Source organism: Pygocentrus nattereri, chromosome 27 (genome assembly GCF_015220715.1).
Source record: "Pygocentrus nattereri isolate fPygNat1 chromosome 27, fPygNat1.pri, whole genome shotgun sequence".
Classification (NCBI taxonomy): domain Eukaryota; kingdom Metazoa; phylum Chordata; class Actinopteri; order Characiformes; family Serrasalmidae; genus Pygocentrus; species Pygocentrus nattereri.
Window position 1 is genome coordinate 25,447,591 of NC_051237.1, and position 22,467 is coordinate 25,470,057.

The following is a 22,467-nucleotide window of genomic DNA, read 5'->3' on the forward strand; positions in this document are numbered from 1 at the left end:
TGGCTGGGGAAAGGGAGGTCTGGGCCTCATTGCTTAGGATGCTGCCCCCGCGATGGATGGATGGACGGATGTGTTGGGATGATTTTAGTATTGTAATGAAAGAAAAAAGAAAAAAAAAAGTATCCGCTGGAATTCCCACTCCAAATGGGGAATGACCTGTGTGTATATGGCACCTTTCATGTGCTGCGGTCATTCAAAGTACTTTACAAATGATGAAATGCAAAGATAATTCGGACTATAATTTTAAAACATAGGGAAGTAAAGGAGAATAGAGATAAGAAACTTGGTCCAAACAAAAGAGAAGAATCATTCAAATCAAAAAAAAAAAAAAAAACATGTTAAAAGTTATATGAGGATAATGGAGCGTCCAGTGCCGGCTCTTCTAATGCTGGGGCTGTTTAAGAGCAGCACAGTATCTAAACACCGCTTCTCCTTGTTTAGTCTCCACCTTCGGCAGGACTGACTGACCAGTTCCTAATGATCTGAGGGTTCTGCTCGGCTCATGTCGCTGCAGCAGGTCAGATAAATATGCTGCTCCTGACCATTTTAAGACGTTACAGAGCAGTAACAGCTCAAAGTCTGTTCTGGAACTGACTGGTAGGCAGTGTCATGATTTAAGAGCTCCTAGTGAGACTCTGGCAGCTGCATTCTGAATCAGCTGAAGCTGTTTGATAGTCTTTTTTGGAGTCCAGTTGGGAGACCATTACAGTGGTCAACCCTGCTTGAAATAAAGGCACGGATGAGGTTCTCCAGGTCTGCGTTAGTCTGAACATCTCTGATCGTGTTGAAGTTCTTAAGGTGATTAAAATAAAAATTAAGATTTAATACCTGCTTTTACACGACTGATAAAACTGAGATCAGTCCTTCAGTACGCCGAGGTTACGCACTAGTTCTTTAGATTTTAGGGCTCTTGAATCCAGATAGGCAGCTAGTCTGTGCCTCTCATTACTTTCCCCAAATAAAATCTTTGTCCTGTCTAGTTAGTGATGAGCTCAGGGCACTTGGTCAAGTGGACCATAGTTGTTTGGGGAAATGACGGAGTAGATCTGAGTATCATCTGCATGGCTGTGGTGAGATCCCATAGTCTTGGTTCGACCAGGAGGAAGCCTTTATACATCAAATAAGAGCATGAAACATTTTGCATGGATCATAAAGTGAGTTTTAGACAAATAAGAGCCTGTAAACAACAAGCAGCATCAATCTGGAGAAACTGCATTCCAATGAGAAGCTGATTGGATGGCAGACCTATAGGTCATCATGAGAAATGTAGTTCTCGGAGCATTTTTCTACCAGCGAGGTTTAGTAGCTCGTGGTATTTCTCCACCTTATTCTCAAACCTCAAACCTCTGAATCGTGACATTCTTCACATATTGTGATGTTGCATAGATTTGCCGTGTCCCCCAACCCTAGTGTACCCCCCCAAAACGCCCCCAGCCCAGCCGCTCTGAGTCAGGTAGGCATTCGCTAACTGTTCTGGCTCTCCTGACAGGCTTTCTGCTGTGCTGACCGGTTGGTGTACATGCCTCAGATGGTTTGAAGTGAGTCATGTTTGAGCACGGAGAGTTTATGAGTGAGATAGGAGGCAGGAAGGTACATCAGCCTGAATGGGTACATTTCGTGCTCAGGCCTGCGCTGATAAAGAGGCCGATGTTGTTATCGTGCCGGGTGTCGGGTGTCGGCCTGTTCAGATCGATCAGATCCCTCAGTTCCGCACCTGGCTGAATGATTCTGGTCTATAATTAATACAGGCCGACACTCATTTAGCTTTGTGTGTAGGCAAAACAAATTGTGCAGGCTAACTTGACTTGGGTGGGTGCACTGTAGGCATCTAAGACACAGGTGCCGAGGTCATTCAGTGACATGAGCTAGTGTCACTGTAAATTAGAACCCGTTAGGAACTGTTCTGAACACTCGAATGTGCTTCAGGGTTTATATATCGCAGCTGTTGGAACAAAACCTCGTATCTCCAAAACGGTAACTTTACAGGAGGAGGGAAAAACATCCATTACTTTCAATGCAAGTCAATGGAACCAGAAGTTTTTTCGAAGTCATTTTTGGCCGTTTATTTTGGTCCATCCTTCGTGAAACTTGCACACAGTGTAAAGGCCAACATGCATTTTCAAATTATACAAAAAACTGAAAAGGGACAAAAACGGAGATACGAGGTTTTGTTCCAACAACAGCTATATATAATAAAAATAAATAAAATGATAATGACATCTACTCGGCCAAACCTGAAGATTTCATTTACGTTTATGGCATTTGGCTGAAGCTCTGATCCAGAGCGACTTAGTTTGATCATTTTACACAGGGAGGTGAAGGTGGTGTTAGGAGTCTTGCCCAAGGACTCTTATTGGTATAGTGTAGGGTGTTTACCCAGGTGGGGGATTGAACCCCAGTCTACAGCATAGAAGGCAGAGGTGTTACCCACTACACTAACCAACCACACAAGATGGTACTTCAAGGGTACTTTAGTAAACAAACTGGTTCTATACAGAATCCCACACACCCAAAGAACCATTTCCATGGTTAAAGGGTTCTTTGCATCAGTAAATCCTTCTTCAGATTAATGGAGAATGTGTTGTAAGTGGTTCTTGGTTTTTGAAAAGGGTTCTATACAGCACCCAAAAGGGTTCTCCTGTTATTACAGTGTCAAGTCTGTAACAGTTGAAGAACACTCTTTTGGTGCTATATAGAGTCATCGACAACACGTTCTCCGTCAATCTGAAGAACCATTTCACCATGCAGAGAACGCAAACGGTGCTTTGTGTGTTTATGGTTCTATAACGAATCTTCTTCTGTACTAAAGAACCCTGGGAGAAGCATTTAAGCGCGTTGTTGTCGTCGTCGTTTCTCTAACTGGTCTGAATCTTTCTCTATAATCAGTTCTGCTGGTCAGTGTTCTTGAGCGTACTGACCGTCCCTGTTATGATCTCGGAGAAGAGTATGGTGACAGAATTGGTCACAGTGTTGATACCGTGGTCATATCGAGCCGTACTGTAGACCCTCATCGTTACAGCAGAGGGTCATGGTGTTCAGGTTTTTGAGGAATCTGAGCGTTAATGAGGGAAGAAGTGCTGAGTGTTTCTGGCCGTTTCCGTCAGATCTGACCATCTGTTCTGCCCGTTTTCAGTGAGACTTCCTCAGTCGTGCTCTTGAATCCAGATAGGCGGCTAGTCTTTGCCTCTCATTGCTGTTCCCAAGTAAAATTTTGGTTTGTCCTGTCGAGTTAGTGATGGGCTCAGGGCACTTCGTCAAGTGGACCGTAGTTGTTTGGGGAAGTGAGGGAGTAGATCTGAGTATCATCTGCATGGCTGTGGTGAGAGATCCCATAGACCGTTGCTGAGACAGTAAACGGAGGCATGAATGCAAAGTGGCTCATCCGTTCGGAAAGCGCCCGCTGACCGGCCCGTAGAGGCTGATGTTGGTGATATGACTGGGGGTGATTACGAGCGCGGGTGGGAGCTGATCTTAGATCAGTGATCTGACTCCGAAACGAGTTTCTTACCTCACATATAAAATTGTTCCAATTGTTTTCTAAAATGTCGTTTAGTTATGCTTCAGTTAAATTTGACAGACGCTGTAGGAGACGCTCGAGCCATCTGAGCGTTTTTACTTTGCCCCAAACAGAAAACGGACACTGTTAAGGTCACATCTGACCGACAGCCGATTTGGTCCGACTCTGAAAACGAGACGACACTAAATTCCCAAACTGTCGTTGCCACTGAGCAGCTTTTCAGTCGGCAGCTGTGACAGAAGAACAGCTGAACAACCTGGAATCAGCCAGAAATGAACCCAACACCATTCGCCAAACTAAACGGGCTGTAAGAAGCTTTACAGACCGGCTGGAACAAAACAACATTAATACTGATCTGGACAAACTGACCAAACTGAGCTGAACCTGATATTGGGTCAGTTTTTCGGCTCAGTCTGATTTGGTCCGACTCTGAAGATCAGACACGTCTGGCGAATGGTGTTGGGTTCATTTCTGGCTGATTCCAGGTTGTTCAGCTGTTCTTCTGTCACAGCTGCCAACTGAAAAGCTGCTCAGTGGAGACGACAGTTTGGGAATTTAGTGTAAGGAGCTGGAGAACGAACTGCCGGCTGAGCAGCGAGTGGGCGGAGCTCGTTACTCTGACGTAGTAACAAGCTGCTCGTTAAGGAGCTCTATGAGCATCTGTTTATCAGCTGGTTGGGTTTGGTCAGTAGTTTGAATGAGCTGGCCAGCGCAGTCTGAATATGATTTGATTGTCTGTTTGATTGTACTCTCCCCCCCCCCCCCCCCCCCAGTGTGGTCTCTGTTGTGATGAGACAGAAGTAGCCCGTTCCTGAAGAGCTGTGTGACCATAGACATTTGTTGACCGGTGGTGATGGAGCGGCCGACGCACCTGAGCAGCAGCCAGTCTGTCATGAGCAGCCTGGACAAATCTCCCATTTCAGCCTTCAAACCGGGGCACTCGCGCAATAACAGCTCCGGCTCGTCGTCCAGACACTCCAGACAGGTCAGACGCTCCAAATCAGTACTGCACACTATTTCAAGTGTTTTTGAGGCTGTTGTAACATTTTGCAAGATAAACTTGACCCAACAGTCTGATGGTTGAGTGCTACAATCAGGGCTCGATGTGAATTTTTTTATTATTATTATTATTATTATTATTATTTATTTTTATTTTAATATTCTGTCGACTGTTCTCATATCTCATTCTTAATGAATAAGGAAAGCTCAAGGCTTTAACTTTTAATTATTAGACAAACAAGTAAACATGGTATTAAATAAAATAATCATAATTTCATTAATTCACGCCATCAGATCAAAACCTCTTATCTCCAAAATGGTCACTTTACAGGAGAAGGAAAAAACTGTGCTTTTATTGGAAGTCAATGGAACCAGACGTCTTTCCGTGTTTCTTTTGGTCCGTTCAGCGTGAAATTTCCACGCGATGTGAAGAACGGACGTTTTCAATATGTCAAATTATAGGTTTTATTCAGACAGCGAATTATTTTATAACGTATTCCCAGCAAAAATGATATTCTGACCTGTACAAAGATCCTAAATCCGGTCAGTGTAGCTAATTATGAGCTTACGATTCAAATTATTCAGCTTTTCTAGACACTTAAAACATTTGTTGTGGGTAACATAACTAGTGTCATCATAAGCCATTTTACTTGATAATCACTTAAAATGTCTAGAAATAAGCTGAATAATAAAAGTCCCGTCTCACTAGATATGAGAGAATTTCACTGGCCAAGCTGGTGTCTTTGTAGTGTAATATTAATCATCTGTAAACATGACTTTTTTTTTTTGGTGTGAATTCTACTAAACACTATAAAAAGTGTAAGCAAATTGAACTTATTCAAATAATTTTCTCCCATTTTAATAATATTTAGTTATGAGGTCCATTGCAGCCTGAGTGATGCTGTAAGCTGTTATTATTAGGCCTTTCATACAGCTTTACAGATGAGATGTCACTAAAAAAGTAAAGGAGAATAGAAATTAAGTAGATTTAAAAGAGAAACACAATTAAAAATCAAGTCCAAAATTAAGTGCCATTACATTAATAGTTAAGACTATATATGTATTATAATAATATTTATTATTATTATTATTATTATTATTATTATTATTGTTTATTATTTTCATTAAGTGATGTGCTCCTCTGACTCATTCTGCAGAACTCCAGGGACTGGGAGGTTGTGACGGATCTGCCGCCTCATGTCGGTGCTCCTGGTGTGTTCGTGGAGAAGAACAGCATTCCAGGCGTTTGCGAGGGCTTTCTGATGAAGAAGAGGAAGTACCCGCTTCAGGGCTGGCACAAGGTGTGACAGATGGCACCTCAACACTGACCGCGTCATAACGTTTTACCCGCCTCCTGTTTTACACTTACAGCCTCCTCTTTTCTCCGAAACAGAGATACTTCATGTTGGACAAGGGAGTCCTGAGATACGCCAAGACCCAGCAGGACGTGAGTAGCAGGAGTGTTTCATAGAGCTGCACGACATGGTCCTGGCGTCGCATCGCGATCCGGTCACGGGCCCGGCGACGCATCGCAATCCCGTCCCGGTCCAGGCATCGCGTCGCGATCCGGTCCCGTTTCAGGCGTCACGTCGCGATCCGGTCCCGGCGTTCCCGATATACGTCACAATGCACTCCTTAAAAAAAAAAATTCAAACATGAAGAAATTTAACAAGGGCTCTGTAAAGACATGAAGAACCCTTATGTAAATGTTCCCAACCAGTTTAAGGGTTATTCCTAGAACAAGCGCATTGGGTGACGGTTCTTTAAACTTCTGAATACCTTTTCACTCTCACACCTTTTGTGGTTCTGCAGTGAAATGCCACGATTTGCCAAGGCTCTTCCATATCTTCATTCAAACCAGCCCTTTTTAAGACTGTGTGTTTGAGTGAGGCCATGGAAGAACCATTTTTTGGTTCCCTGGGGATCTTTTCAGTGAATGGTTATTTAAAAGAACCATTTTTCTAAAATGAAAAGCACGAATACGGTGAACTTTTTATTCTCATCATTAATTAAACCGTCCTCCACATAATGTAAAGGTTCTGCTCGTGTCATTTGTTAAAGAACTGCTTGGGAACCTTTTTGTTTTAAGGGTGTTGGAGAACAATGAATCTAACCATCCATGAACATCTGCGAGTGGAAACCTTGTTAGATCAGCACTGCGAAGACCAAAATCGCGACAATGATGAACGATGTATCGTGCAGCCATTTAGTCTTGATATACAGAGCTTTGACATGGAAGAACCGCTTTTGGTTCCCTAAGGAACCTTCACAGTAGATGAGACATGTTTAGTGTTTTTGTACTAAATAAATGTGTTTTTTTTTTGTTGTTGTTGTTGTTCTGGTGCCGTACGTCCAAACCCAGAACCGTTCAGATCGTGTAGTGTAGCTTTACACTCTCTTCTCTTTTCTCCTCCTGTTTCTGGGTTGCATCGTGCGATATCTCTGTTCCAGCTCACCAGGGGGAAGGAGCACGGCTTCATGGACGTCAGCCTCGCCGTCATGTCCGTCAACAAGAAGTCCAGCCGTATCGATCTGGACGCCGGGCATAACTTGTATCACCTCAAGGTGTGTAGAAGTCAGAAATTCTTGGGAGTAGAGCTCACATGAAATCGCAGCGCGGGGAGCAGTTGGGGGTTAGGCGTCTTGCTCAAGGACACCTCAGTCATGTGGTGTCGGCTCTGGGGATCGAACCGGCGACCTGCCGGTCACGAGGCTGGGCCTCCAGCCCATGACTGCCCCATAAATGACACTTCACACTGTTTTACACGGAATCAATCAAAACTACCCTCTTAATCCTGGTGCATCAAGGGTTCTTTAGTAGGAACGTGGTTCTCCATAGAACCATAAACACTCAGAACCCTATGCATGAATGAAGGGTTGGTGGAGAATGTGCTGTAGATGGTTCTGTGTAGAGCCTTTCTGAGAAGACTTCTACATAGCACCCAAAAGGGTTCTTATGTTGTTCTGTCTTCTTGTGACTGTAACCATAGAAGCACCCGTTTGGGTGCTGTGTAGAACCATTTTCAGAGTCTTTTTTTTTTTTTTTTTTTTTTTTTTTTAAAGGAACAGTCTACAGCACATTTCTCCATCCAGTCTAAGGAAGCCTTTAATCATGCAAAGGGTACTTTGAGTGTTCATGGTTCTATATAGAACCGTTTTCCTTACTAAAAAACCCTTGAAGAACCTTCTTTAAGTGCGCTTAAAGTGGAAATGTATATAAAACTCATTCTGCTCGCAAACATGCCGGAACATTTCATTAAAATCGTTTTGCTTTTTAATGGGAATCGGCTTAATGGTGACCCTTACAGACCACTAGTTTCCAGTAGATCCCATTAGGGAACAAGCTGGAATCAGAACAGCTCAGAAACCATCAGAGTAGCATTAGTGACGGTTGGACACCAGCAGAACCAAACAAACCTTTAATGGGTTTTATTATTAATTATTATTAATGGGGCTGCCTAGCAAGCAGAGAGCACCAAGTTAGGAGTTGTACTGGTTATAGTCCATAACGTGTCTCAATGAACTTGTTTACAGCCTGTTATTTACATTTATTCGCCTCGACACACACCGTGCACCTTCTGCTTGGGGCAGTGTGAGTGTAAAATCTAATGACGGCAGAAAATGATTGGTTTTGCTGGGGCAGTTGCGGGCTGGAGGTCAGGGAACCAAGCCTGTGACAGGAAGGTCGCTGGTTTGATCCCCTGACCCAACAGTACGTGATTCAGGTGTCCTTGAGCAAGACGCCCAACCCCCACTGCTCCCCGGGCGCCGTGGATAGGGCTGCCCACCACTCCGGGCAAGTGTGATAGAAACTACTGAGCGAATAATCAGCCTATTTAATATAAATTTCTCCCCACAGACCAAGAATCATGAGATGTTCTACATCTGGCTGACCAAGCTGACGGCCCATCGCATGTACAAGAAGAACGAGGCGATGTACATCCACCAGGGCATCCTGCAGGCGCTCTCGGCAGGCAACGGCAGCTCGCTGCCCGCCATGGCCAGCCTCGCCCAGAGGAACATGGCCATGATGGACATGGTGAGTGGAGTTCACGACATCTTTCACCAAACATCTCAGGGTAGAGTTACGTTAACGTGGGGCCAGGTGGGCGGTCAGTGGTGCAGATGTAGAGTTTAAGGGCCGCGTCATTCCGAAACGGCCTGTGTTTAAGTGTTTTGTGAGGTAACGACGTATCTGGATATTTTCAAGCGTTTTTTTGCTCAGTTTTCAAAAAGATGTGCATCACTTTGCGGAACAGTGCTGGACAGCCAGTCAGAGCCACACGTATTCACGTCAATCCAGCGTCGCTCCGGGTTTTCCTGCTCCTCTCTGGCGCCTCCTGAGTAATCCGGCTTCATAAGATTAATTCTTATGCTGTTTTTTCACACTTTATTTCCTTAAATTATACATTTATACAGCCATTTATTAAGCCAGGAACTAGTTAAATCTGCGCAACACAGTCTTTTTCAGTAGGTTCAGGCTTGAAGTAACGAGCTAATTATGATTATTATCACAGTTAATTATGACTGAGTGCATGTTATAGTGAATATATGCGTTTTATTAATCCTGAATAACGAGGGAGACTGTATAAATCATGTCTGTTAGGTGGAGGTTCTGTGCTTGAATTACAGTGAATGTGTCCACAGGATTCAGCATGAGGTAGTCATTCAATTTTAACCTGCTTTAATTTTATTCAGTCATAGAAATGTATAGAAATGAGTGATGCGTAGATTAATTCAGTCTAAAAAAAAAAAAAGCTTCTGTTTGTATTTCTTTAAAGAAGCACTAAAGCTGTTGCCACAGTGATGTATGTCTGTTTGGTATGTGACAGAACTGAAGAGTCATGTATGGCATGTTATGTTATGTTATGTATGTTATGTATTATCACACACATTAGACTCTAAATATATACATATACACATTAGTACACAGGTGTAGCGCTGCTGTGTTCACTTCTCAGTGCAAATGTCTGAATATTCAAACTAAACTATAAAAACGGTCTGTATTGAGTTCCCAGTGGTTGTGATGTCACTATGACTGCGTTTACATACAGCCCAAGGCAGCTTGGCTCCAGCCCATTCACACTGAAGTCATGAGTGTTGTGCTTTTGAACGAGACACGATACAGGGCAGCCAATCAGAACGGGGCTCATTTGCATCTGTCGGTTGTTTGTTCCCGAGTATTTTAATTCCGAGACGTTTTACGCGGTCAGGACATTGTCCGTGGCTTTTGGGGGAGTTACAGCGACAGCACAGCTTTACAGAGCCTGTGCGAGCGATGCCGACTGCTGAACCCTGTCTGTGTCCCACAGCTCCCACAGTACCAGAGCACTGCTTCCTTCTGCCAGCCCAGCATCCTGGACACCTCCTCTGCCTCCTCTTCCCAGGTCAACAGCAAAGTGTCCGCCTGGCTCCAGCAGAGTCAGGAGGCGGACTCGTGTCAGAAAGGTATGGACTGGCGCTTGTTTGTTGGGCGTTACTGTGATTGTTATTGGTATGCGAGGTGTTATTCTGCCCACACCTGCTCTGGAAAGCTAATCTTGGGCGGGCTGCATGACTGGACTAGTAACTACGTAAGGAATGAGTTCAGCTCCTTTAACATGAGATGATGTCAAACTCCGTGTAGAAGGAGTGCAGGGAAGCATACGGACACGGTGATGTGTGTCTGTGTGGTATGTGACCGACCTGAAGAGTCACGATGACCTTAGGCTTTTTTCTCTTTTCGTTGTTTATCACTGACAAAACAAAGTCTTGCAGCAACAACGAAGGTGCTGTCAGTTGTCCAATTAGTGTGTGTGTGTGTGTGTGTGTGTGATTTACACTACATAACATTGTTGCTGTCGTGGCAAAACACTTCACTTTTTTGCGTAATTTGAAAAGTCCAGTTACTCTTTGCCTGGTGTCAGAAGCTTAGTTCTCCTCCTTCTCCTCCTTCTCCTCCTTCTCTTCTTCTTCTTCTTCTTCTTCTTCTTCTTCTTCTTCTTCTTCTTCTTCTTCTTCTTCTCCTTCTTCTTCTCCTTCTTCTTCTTCTTCTCCTTCTTCTTCTCCTTCTTCTCCTTCTTCTTCTTCTTCTTCTTCTCCTTCTTCTTCTTCTCCTTCTTCTTCTTCTCCTTCTTCTTCTTCTCCTTCTTCTCCTTCTTCTTCTCCTTCTTCTTCTTCTTCAATTAACTGGCATTAACAGTGTGGTGGAAGTTGCTGAGAGTGAAGTGTTGAGTAACGGTTTCTTCTCTACAGCTACAGTCATTTGCTAAAGTTTAGGCACCCCTGGTCAATTGACACGTTCTGAAGTGTAAATAAGTTGCATGTCGTCTAAAGAGAAAGAACAACGTCTGAACACTAATACACAATTACTGTCTTATTTGATTAAACATGTGCGGGGTGGGGGGGGGGGGCATCAGTGTGTAATTCAGCTAAAACTGTTGTTATTATTATTAAATGTGAGTGTGTAACTCAGAATATCAGCAACACACGGTCTGGCCGACTGTAGGCTGCCTCACTATAAATGTGACCTCTGACCCCTGTTAGAGCTGGCCCGCTGTGAGCTGGACCTGGCTGAGCTTTCTCGTCTGATCCAGCGTCTTCACTGGCTGGAAGGAGATCTCCCCATCACTGACTCCGACCTGGAGCACAGGATCAGCATGCATGTACGTCCACTGTACTGTGTTGTCTCTGTCGGTCTAAACTGCGCAATGCACTACAGAAATGAGTCTTATTACTGAGTGAGGAGAATAAAAACAGGCTAAAATATGCTGAGTGAGCTGCTGTGAGTCGCCTGTAAAGCCTGAAATAATCAGTTCAGTTTTCCACACCACGTTGTGCATCTTCATGTATTAAAACAGCCCTGTGTCGGATTTCTCTGGTGGAAATATGTAACTGCACGCAGTGCTTGGAAGAACAGTTTGTAATGTTGGTTGAGCTTCAGACCACCATGAGCAGACAAATCTGATGTGAAGAGAACCAAAGAGAGCTCTGTGTAAACTCGGGGAAGGAGCGTCGTGAGGACCTGAGTGATTGATCTACCGTTATAACGTGATGCTGATATTGAGAGAATCTGAGGCCGAAACATCGAGCCAAACCTTCTTTTAGACGTACGACGTGGTGTGAAAATCTCAACTCGATGTCCTCCTGACTCAGTAAAGCTTATCGTCTCATCTTCCTCCTGCAGAATCTGGCTCTGGAGAAGCCGAAGAAGAAGGTGGGGAAGGTCTGGGGACACAACCGCACTATGTCCCACGGCATGGTGAGACCAGCACACTCGCCCTCACAGCCTTTACCCTGCGTCCTCATGTCCTGTCTCTCTCTGTCTCTCTCTCTGTCTCTCTCTCTGTCTCTCTCTCTGTCTCTCTCTCTGTCTCTCTCTCTGTCTCTCTCTCTCTCTCTCTCTCTCTCTCTCTGTCTCTCTCTCTGTCTCTGTCTCTGTCTCTGTCTCTGTCTCTCTCTCTCTCTCTCTCTCTCTCTCTCTCTCTCTCTCTCTCTCTCTCTCTCTCTCTCTCTCTCTCTCTCTCTCTCTCTCTCTCTCTCTCTCTCTCTCTCTCTCTCTCTCTCTCTCTCTGTCTCCCTCCTCCCACTTTTACTCTTCCATTCAGATCATGCATTTCCTGTTTTAAATGTTCCTCCTTTATCTCACGATCACTTTCTCTTTCTCTCAGTTGTCTGCGTCGACGCCAGGTTTAGGTGCGTCTCTGCAGTCCATCCCGGACTACGTTTACACTCAGCTGTCCACCCCGGGGGTCACTTCACCTGAGGGAAAGAAACTGCAGCAGGAGATCTCCACCGTCTCCCAGAGAGGTGAGGAGGGAGGGGGGTGGGGGTGGGGTTGGGGGTAAGGGGGGTGGGTTTAAATACCTGCTTTAACCAATCACGTTACATTCTGCCTTTAGAAGCCGGCAATTATTTATTTATTATTTAGTTATTTCATTTTTTCTTTGGAAGTGTTTTGTGTGTAAGTTCAGTCGATGCGGTGAAAGTAAGTCTGATGTGGGTTTTCTGCTTTAAATGCGGCTCACGGGCAGGTTTGATCAGTCTGCACCGTTTCCTGCATTCTGAGCATTTCAGCTCTGACGCATTCACACAGCTCAGATATCGGCGCTGATGACGCGGTCGCCTCACAGGGCCAGTCCCAGCGTTTTAAACAGTCTGTCTGGGCTTTGAGGACTTTTCCAGTTTTAATTACTTAATGACATTAGAATAAATATGAATAATGATGTACGAATAAGTTTAGATAGTTCTGTATTGACTTTTCTCAGTCAAGATCAGCAGCGTGTCAGAATATTGGCGTATTGATGAAAATAAACAAGAATAATTTTCTCACTGAGATACTGTATTGAGGAAAAAACAGTTGCTAAATTAAGAGTAATTATTTCAAGACAATAAGCCATTATTATAACAGAGTATCACACCATCAAAGTAAGTCAGTATTTCATGAAGTCACTGAGTTTTATTGTATTGTATTTTATTTATTTGTTTATTTATTTATTTATTTAACCTTCTGCTGCTAAATAAATTTAAATATAGCAACTTTTTCTCCTTTGCTCCTATACAGGCTGGTTTAGTGTAGGTGGATAAAGGTTCTCCAGTAGAACCGTTCCATCCCCTGCGGCACCGCACACCATTTACACTCGTCAGAATAAAGCTGTCGTTTGAGTGGGTGTGTCATAGCAAAAGCAGCCCCACCCACTTTACGCTGATGGGCTGCACCCAGATGTCTCGTGTTGATCAGATCGTATTGCTGCTGTACGTGTCCGTTCTCCTCCAGTGCTGCGGGGTAATGAGGCTCTGCTCTGTCTGCCGTTTCAGTCCATGCGTCTCTGAAGAGCGTCCATGAGGTGTTGTCTCTGGAGCGGGAGCGGCTCCGGCAGGCCTGGACCGCACCGGACCTCCGCCAGTCCACCACTGACCAGCTGGCCACGCTGTGCACAACGCTGTCAGAGGTAACGCTCACATGACCACTAGAGAATGTACGATTGCATCTGTGCGTCAGTCTGAATTGAACAAATATTGAGCCCATTTTTCCTCGCAAATGTAAGATTTTCCAGGGATGCACCGATACAGGAATTGTGGGCTGACCTGCACCTGCTTTTGTTACAAAATCCGTTAATAAAATGTATTCATCAGATCTAAATCTACCTGCATTAGCGTTACGGTGCTGGTGCTGGTGGTGGTGGTAGTTTTGTGTAGAGATACAAATGCTGTAAAATCAATAAACATGTTGGGTCAGATGTTTGAGTGGCAGTCAAATCCAAACATCTGGCCTATATATATATACACATGCCTTATGTTCCTATTGAGGACCTCAGTTGAACTCTTCTGATTTTGTTTATTACTGTAGCCAAGTAACACCATATCTACTCCTGAGCCTTAGAGTCCAAATTTTTCCCTAAAGAATAAAAATTGGTGGTTTAAAATAAAAAGAGAACCAAGAGTCCTGTATTTGTGGGGACTTGTAGTCCTTATAAGGATAGCAAGACAAGCACATTAATACACACATGTATATAGTGTCTCTTCCATTATTTAAGGCAAATATTTTAATATTAAATAAAGCAGTTTAGTGTAGATATCATGCCTGCACACCGTTTATCACATGTAAGTAAATAGGTTTTTATTCCCCTCCTCTTTTTGAAAGTTGTGCTCACTATGTGTGCGCACTACATGCTGTGTTTGTGTTGTGTGGGTTTATTTATTTATTTATTTATTTAAACAATTTGTAAACACCAGCTGCCCTTTTGCATGGTGTGACAGTCATGATAAATGGACCAATAGAAATGCTCAAATTAATGTATTCATTAAAAAATATTTTAGCAGTAAGTTCCATTCTAAGTTGGGAATTTTCATCTTCTCCTGAAAAGTTGCTGATTTGGAGATGTGAGGTTTTGTTCCAACCTTAACCCCACAGGCAAACCCAGGTTAGGAACCGTGGCTGGTTTTAGTCCTTGGTTCTAACCTGTGCGGTGGGCGAGGTTGAAGCGCCTGACTGTCTCTCGGGCACCTGCCGCTCTCCCGGCGCGACTCGCGCGGCGCGGCAGCGTTTATTAATCGTCTGGTTTTGTCTCCCCGTAGCTGGAGGTGCAGTCCCGTCTGACTAAAGTCCACTCGCTGTCCCTGTCCTCCGATTCCACTGAGGAGTCCTTCTGCACCGTCCGGCAGGACCAGGTGAGCCTCTCAAACACACACAGTCTGTTTAAAATAAACAAACAAACAAACAAACAAACAAACGACTAAAGACGCCTCGCTCAGAGAGCTGTTAGTGCTAATGATGCACTGAAGCCTGAACAGGGCGGTTTAGGGGATAACGGTCACAGAAAGGCCGGCACTGAGAATTATGTTCATAACTGCGTAAGGTAGCGATTTATTATGACTATAAAGAGATTAAAAAATAAAGGAATATGGACTGAACAGTGGCAAACCCTGCAGAGCCTTTCAGAGATATTAAAATAATTCCTCATTCAAAGTGTTAAGGCTGCTTTGGGAATGAGGCCAGGCTCTGCCCTAAAATGGGCGTTTATATAGTTATTTATATCGTTATTTAGGTAAAACCTCCTCGTCACACACATTTATAAACGTGCAGAGTCTCGGCGTGAAGCTGCTCGATGACAAACTAACCCTTAACGTGTTTTTTCCGATATTGAGAGTAAATCCGTTCTGATGAAGCTCGTTTTGTCCAGGAATGCAGCTGTAACGAAGTTCCCTGCTGTAGAAGTGGGAGTCTTTCTGTAGGCTTAAGTTGAGCAGATGAGACGGATGCAGTGAATCCTGATTATGTAAACCGTCTTATTTCCCCCTCGCAGCCCCAGAGCCCCACTGAGACCCGCAGCAGGCTCTCTCTGGCCGAGTCCATGGCTGAGTATTTTGACGCCACTGAGGTGATCGTGTCTGAGAACTTGTCTGAAAACGAGACTTCTGACGAGTCCGGCCTGAGCGACGTCACCACCAGCAACTCGGAACCCGAGGAGGGACACGGTACTACATTAACGCTTTAATGATCTAAGCAAAGCATATGCTGTAAGGAACATATCTAAAAACTTAACGCATTCTCTAGCCCACTGGTTTATATACACACACACACACACACACACACACACACACACACACACAGTGTGTGAAGGTTTTAGGCGTCTAAGCGAATGTTTAAACTTTTGACCTCAGCAGTGAGTTTATCACAATATACATTAGAATAAAGTCGTATTCATAATTCAAATAAACAGAAAAACAATAAAAAGTAACAAGAATTTCTTGGGTCCATATTTTTCCTTGACACCTTCACAGCCGCCACAGAGACTCGTTAATATCATCAATTACATCATGAGCTCAAATTACTGAGCACTGATTGGTCAAACCAGGAGCTGCTTTTTAACTACATATAATACTGGGCTTCCTCGAGGAGGAGAGGCTTGGAGATGGGTAAACAAACACACAACATCCAGAAAATCACTATATATTTTATTTATTTATATATATGTATATATTATGTATGTGTGTGTGTAATATTAAAAAAAAAAACCCAGATGTGCTGCATTGGCTTCAGAGAACGGTTAGACGTCTGTAAATGTCCTCAGGTGGTGGGTCTTTTTAAATGTCCCTGTGCGTTTGATGGAGTTGATGAGGACTGCCTGCCATCGTTTCTTTCAGTTCATTAATTCTGATAAACGTCTGAGCTGCTGAATATTTGTAGTGTTTATGTTGGTTGAAATACAGCTGGTGTGTGTGTTGATAGGACTGATGTGGAATTGAGGTGTAACTGCTGTCCCATAGATTGCTGTAGGGGGAGGGGCTGGGTGGGCACATTAAGTGAATTAAGTGATACTTTATTAATCCCACAAACGGGGAAAGTTCACCTCCTCATTTAACCCATCCGTGCAGTGAAACACCACATTCACACTAGTGAACACACACACTAGGGGGCAGTGAGCACACTTGCCCGGAGCGGTGGGCAGCCCTATCCGCGGTGCCCGGGGAGCAGTTGGGGGTTAGGTGTCTTGATCAAGGACACCTCAGTCGTGTACTGTTGGCTCTGGGGATCAAACCGGCGACCTTCTGGTCACAGGGCCATTACATCACAGTGCATGCTGGGGATTGTAGTGCAGTGATGGTCTCTGTAAGGAAACGTACAGGTGGGATTTTACTGATGATGCCCGTGACGCACTGTGAAAAGCATGTAGTGATATATTGTGACTGCTTATTATGATGATGATGAATACCCAGCTCTAGAGTCCATGATCTGGACACCACCTTAGGGGCTCGGGCAGAGTCACGTGACTGCTGTGGTGGTTTTGGTGATGGTTGCTGTAATGATTGGTTTTAAAGGATTCCAGAGCTCCATAAACAATTTTATTCGATTATGATTCTTTAGAAGTGATTCAGTGAATCACAGTTTGGTTGAATTACATGAGTCAGAATTTTTGCTTGTTTGTTTTGTTTTAATACAAAAATCTGAAAGACCTGATTTACACAGTAGTATAATGGCAGGAGAGAGAAGCCCAAAAAAACCATGAGCAAATTTAACAAGATCTGGAAGAAGTGATCTTGGTGTGAACGTTGTGGCGGATTTGCTGGGTGTAGTTCTTGGGGTGGCTTGTTTTTTCAGAGCTCCGTACAGTTTATTCAGTTATTGTTCCTTAGAAATGATTGAGTGAATCGCAAATAACATGATTCAGAATTTTTGGGTTTTATTTATTTATTTATTTATTTATTTATTTATTTTAAACACATATATGAAGGACTTTATTAGAGTCGTCTAACTGATGACTGATTTGTTTTAGACGAAGCCCAAAACCATCATTTCTGTGCAGTCCTGCGAAGTACGCTAAAAGATGCAGATGTGGTTCGTCAGCCTCTCTCACCACTACCTCTCTGTCCATTGCAGCTGCGCTCAGTCGGCAGTACAGGGCGAGCGTGTCCAACGCCCATGACGTTCCCTCCGCCGCACCGAAGGAAACGGGCCGCCGGACGGTCCTGCCTGGTCGCTGCACTGATAACAGCCACATCGGCATCCTCAGCATCCTCTACAACAACATCGGGAAGGACCTGTCCCGCGTGTCCATGCCCGTCGCCCTCAACGAGCCCCTCAACTTCCTGCAGCGGGTCAGCGAGGAGTTGGAGTACCCAGAGCTGCTGGACATCGCGAACCACACGGACGACCCCTACCAGAGGATGGTAACTTATTTATTTATTTATTTATTTGTTTGTTTGTTTGTTTGTTTGTTTGTTTGTTTGTTTGTTTGTTTATTAAAGGCACACCTGGATAAACACACTTGGGCTCCACAAGTCAAATGAGATTGGAGAATTGTGCTGTAGATGGTTCTATATACAACTTTTTTTTAAAAAGGGTTCTTCTATTGTTAGTGTCAAGCTTAGAACCCTTTTTGGGGCAGTATAGAACCCTTTTCAGAAAGGTTCTATGTAGAGCCGTCTACAGCACATTCTCAATCAATCTGAAGAACCATTTTACAGTGCAAAGAACCTTTTAGTCATGCAAAGGGTTCTTTTGAGTGGTCATGGTTCTGTCTATTTCTTTACTGAAGAACGTTGAGTGCAGCACTGAGGCGTTCCTGTTCTCATCTGTCTGCTCTGCAGGTTTATGTTGCCGTGTTCTCCATCTCCGGTTACGCCTGGGCTTCCTGGAGGAACCGCTATAAGCCCTTTAACCCGGTTCTGGGAGAAACGTACGAGAGCGTCCGAGAGGACCGCGGCTTCCGCTACGTGGCTGAGCAGGTACGGACACGGCTCTTCAGACAGCGGCGCGGTGGTCCGTTCCTGACGGCTCTGCAGACGGTTTATTTCAGTCACGTCGTTCGGTTCCAAGTTTTAACCGTTCTCCCTCGTGACTGACTGCACGCCACGTATGGAGACGTCTGTGCGATGAGGCGCTGATCATTAAACCGTTTGTGGTGACGTTTGTTTTTCAGTGTCTAACTTTACAGCTTCGTTTTCGCCCCATTCGTCATGGTAATGTAATTATTAGAGGTGGGCAATGTAGCCGAAATATAATATCGCAGTACTTCAGAAAGTTTTCACAGTACACGACATCACAGCGTTTATTTATTTATATCTGATCAGTTGGAACGCAATTTTTACATTTTAAAACGGATTTTCATTCAGTGTTTAATTCAGCACTAAATCCAGTTAAACCGGACAAATTCTGCTCACCTTATTATGAAACATGCAGTGTCTACAAGCTCCGTACATCATATGTTAAGCTTATTGTATTGAACTGTAGCACAGTTTATACAGTGAAGATGTACTGTTGCTGCATAGACCCAGTAATATTTATTTATTTATTTATTTATTTGTAGGTGAGCCACCACCCTCCGGTTTCTGCCTGCCATGCTGAATCTGAGAACTTCACATTTTGGCAAGGTAAGACTTCCACTGAGATTTTGTTCTAAGGTACCGAAAAGGTTCTAAAGAGCAGCGCTGCAGCAGAAGCACTGTTGGTGGTTCTTTAAACCCTCCCACTGTAAAGGAGCTGTGAGCGTGAACATCATTTCGGAAGTGTAAAGATCCCCCACCGTACTGTAAACCAGATAAATGTGCTGAAAAGTGTGTAAATAAATGTTCGGTGTGTTTTCCCCCTTTTACTTCCCTGCAGATCAGAGATGGAAGAATAAGTTCTGGGGGAAGTCGGTGGAGATCGTCTCCACAGGGATGGTGAACGTCACTCTGCCCAGGTGAGAAGATTGTTTGTTTTATTTTTATATACAGGTCCTACTCAAAAAATCAGCATATTGTGATAATGTTCATTCTTTTCCATAATGTAATGATAAAAATTAAACTTTCATATATTTTAGATTCATTGCACACCAACTGAAATATTTCAGGTCTTATTGTTTTAATACTGATGATTTTGGCATACAGCTCATGAAAACCCAAAATTCCTATCTCACAAAATTAGCATATCATGAAAAGGTTCTGTAAACGAGCTATTAGCCTAATCATCTGAATCAACGAATTAACTCTAAACACCTGCAAAAGATTCCTGAGGCTTTTAAAAACTCCCAGCCTGGTTCATTACTCAAAACCGCAATCATGGGTAAGACTGCCGACCTGACTGCTGTCCAGAAGGCCATCATTGACACCCTCAAGCAAGAGGGTAAGACACAAAGAAATTTCTGAACGAATAGGCTGTTCCTGCATCAAGGCACCTCAGTGGGAAGTCTGTGGGAAGGAAAAAGTGTGGCAGAAAACGCTGCACAACGAGAAGAGGTGACCGGTCCCTGAGGAAGATTGTGGAGAAGGGCCGATTCCAGACCTTGGGGGACCTGTGGAAACGGTGGACTGAGTCTGGAGTAGAAACATCCAGAGCCACCGTGCACAGGCGTGTGCAGGAAATGGGCTACAGAGAAGCAGCACTGGACTGTTGCTCAGTGGTCCAAAGTACTTTTTTCGGATGAAAGCAAATTTTGCATGTCATTCGGAAATCCAGGTGCCAGAGTCTGGAGGAAGACTGGGGAGAAGGAAATGCCAAAATGCCTGAAGTCCAGTGTCAAGTACCCACAGTCAGTGATGGTCTGGGGTGCCATGTCAGCTGCTGGTGTTGGTCCACTGTGTTTTATCAAGGGCAGGGTCAATGCAGCTAGCTATCAGGAGATTTTGGAGCACTTCATGCTTCCATCTGCTGAAAAGCTTTATGGAGATGAAGATTTTTCAGCACGACCTGGCACCTGCTCACAGTGCTAAAACCACTGGTAAATGGTTTACTGACCATGGTATTACTGTGCTCAGTTGGCCTGCCAACTCTCCTGACCTGAACCCCATAGAGAATCTGTGAGATATTGTGAAGAGAAAGTTGAGAGACGCAAGACCCAACACTCTGGATGAGCTTAAGGCCGCTATCGAAGCATCCTGGGCCTCCATAACCTCTCTCTCTCTCTCTCTCTCTCTCTCTCTCTCTCTCTCTCTCTCTCTCTCTCTCTCTCTCTCTCTCTCTCTCTCTCTCTCTCTCTCTCTCTCTCTCTCTCTCTCTCTCTCTCTCTCTCTCTGTCTCTGTCTCTGTCTCTGTCTCTGTCTCTGTCTCTGTCTCTCTCTCTGTCTCTCTCTCTCTCTGTCTCTGTCTCTGTCTCTGTCTCTGTCTCTGTCTCTGTCTCTGTCTCTGTCTCTCTCTCTCTCTGTCTCTGTCTCTGTCTCTCTCTCTGTCTCTCTCTCTCTCTCTCTCTCTCTCTCTCTCTCTCTCTCTCTCTCTCTCTCTCTCTCTCTGTCTGTCTGTCTCTCTCTCTCTCTCTCTCTCTCTCTCTCTCTCTCTCTCTCTCTCTCTCTCTCTCTCTCTCTCTCTCTCTCTGTCTCTCTCTCTCTGTCTCTCTCTCTCTGTCTCTCTCTCTCTCTCTCTCTCTGTCTCTCTCTCTCTCTGTCTCTCTCTCTCTCTCTCTCTCTCTCTCTCTCTCTCTCTGTCTCTCTCTCTCTCTCTCTCTCTCTCTCTCTCTCTCTCTCTCTCTCTCTCTCTCTCTCTCTCTCTCTCTCTCTCTCTCTGTCTCTCTGTCTCTGTCTCTCTCTCTGTCTCTCTCTGTCTCTCTCTGTCTCTCTCTGTCTCTCTCTCTCTCTCTCTCTCTCTCTCTCTCTCTCTCTCTCTCTCTCTCTCTCTCTCTCTCTCTCTCTCTCTCTCTCTCTCTCTCTCTCTCTCTCTCTCTCTCTCGTGCACCCAACTCCTCTTACAGATCCATTAGCAGCACCCTATTAACCATGTGGGGAACTATTGCAGCCACCTAGCAATGTCCTTGCAACCACCTGGGATACCATAGCAACCCCTTACATTTGCAACTAACTAAAATCCCATGATACTTTTTGGCAACACCCTAGCCACTGCCCAAGCTGCGCAATCAGTCTTCATTTTGTTCTGGATCACTTTTCGGTTCTATTTTCTGGTTTCTGTGCGTGTTCACAGAACGTGTACCGTCATGTGTCATTGTCCCTGATTTACGATCGTCGCTGATTACCTCTTTTTTAACGGTTCTGAGAAACGGAACCGTTCTTTCTGTCCGCTGTCAGATGAGCTGTAAAAGCCTCTTTCAGTGTTTAAATGTCTGATGTTGAGTCCGGCTTTGTTGTCCTGCAGGTACGGAGATCATTATGAGTGGAATAAGGCGGTGACCTGCATCCACAGCGTGTTCAGTCAGCAGCGGTGGCTGGAACATTACGGAGACGTCGTGATCCGAAACCTGAAGAACGACATCTGCACCTGCAAAATGACCTTCCTCAAGGTGGGATTCTGCTTCCGACCCCAGCAAAGATTCATCGCATTCACTCCCACAGTCTGCATACGGAGCGTGTTGGTTAAACGGCACGTCATTAACTTTAAAGACTGAACACGGTCAGAATACTACTGCTCCTAAAGCAGGGGCCACAGCTGAATCTGATCAGTAGGTAATAATAAAATAACACAGTTTAACAGTAAATGGTCTGAAACGCTGGAGTTAATGTAGAACTGCTGATTCACCCTTTAACCCTGAAGATCAGAGCAGACGGCTGGTCACCATAGCAACACAGACAACAGTCTCGCCCAGCTAGTAGCTACGAAATGGCAAAGAGAGAGATTTAAGACGGACATCGATAATCTGGACATGAATGGACTTTATTAGTGTTTATAATCAGTCCAGCTGGTTTCCTGATACCTTTAGTCTGCAACGAGAAACTGAAACACTGAAAAGTCGCGAAGCTGAAGTCGCTTCAAATTCTCCCAGATTCTTGGTCTAACCGTCCCGTTCCACCTTATATGGTGCAGCAATACATTCTGGCATCTCAGGCACTATTTAAGGCGAAACGGGAAAATTCAAACCAGAAGCTGGCGAGTGAGAAGCGACTTCAGCCTCATAAGAAGTTGAACGTTGAGAGACGTTTTGCACGAAACTGTTGTAGTTTTGTGGAAAAGTTTCCAAGCAGCTTTTGAATTTGGTTCTATGAGGTGACAACACATTTGCCTATATCTACCTACTCAGCCTACAGCAGTTTATTTCCACCCCTTCACG

General features: G+C 44.4%; 1 protein-coding gene across 1 annotated transcript in view; it reads left to right on the top strand.

Annotated features, from left to right (window-relative positions):
* Nucleotides 1–22,467, top strand: part of LOC108442620 (oxysterol-binding protein-related protein 7-like) — a 30,779-nt gene that overhangs the window by 2,588 nt on the left and 5,724 nt on the right. The window contains exons 2-18 of the mRNA XM_037535264.1: nucleotides 4,291–4,502; nucleotides 5,674–5,817; nucleotides 5,910–5,963; nucleotides 6,968–7,081; nucleotides 8,376–8,555; nucleotides 9,829–9,964; nucleotides 11,042–11,160; nucleotides 11,682–11,756; nucleotides 12,166–12,304; nucleotides 13,313–13,446; nucleotides 14,573–14,665; nucleotides 15,301–15,472; nucleotides 17,376–17,665; nucleotides 18,086–18,223; nucleotides 18,805–18,868; nucleotides 19,101–19,179; nucleotides 21,558–21,702. Coding sequence (XP_037391161.1) covers nucleotides 4,371–4,502; nucleotides 5,674–5,817; nucleotides 5,910–5,963; nucleotides 6,968–7,081; nucleotides 8,376–8,555; nucleotides 9,829–9,964; nucleotides 11,042–11,160; nucleotides 11,682–11,756; nucleotides 12,166–12,304; nucleotides 13,313–13,446; nucleotides 14,573–14,665; nucleotides 15,301–15,472; nucleotides 17,376–17,665; nucleotides 18,086–18,223; nucleotides 18,805–18,868; nucleotides 19,101–19,179; nucleotides 21,558–21,702 — 2,208 coding nt within the window. The 5' untranslated portion in view covers nucleotides 4,291–4,370. The remainder of the gene's footprint in view (nucleotides 1–4,290; nucleotides 4,503–5,673; nucleotides 5,818–5,909; nucleotides 5,964–6,967; nucleotides 7,082–8,375; nucleotides 8,556–9,828; nucleotides 9,965–11,041; nucleotides 11,161–11,681; nucleotides 11,757–12,165; nucleotides 12,305–13,312; nucleotides 13,447–14,572; nucleotides 14,666–15,300; nucleotides 15,473–17,375; nucleotides 17,666–18,085; nucleotides 18,224–18,804; nucleotides 18,869–19,100; nucleotides 19,180–21,557; nucleotides 21,703–22,467) is intronic.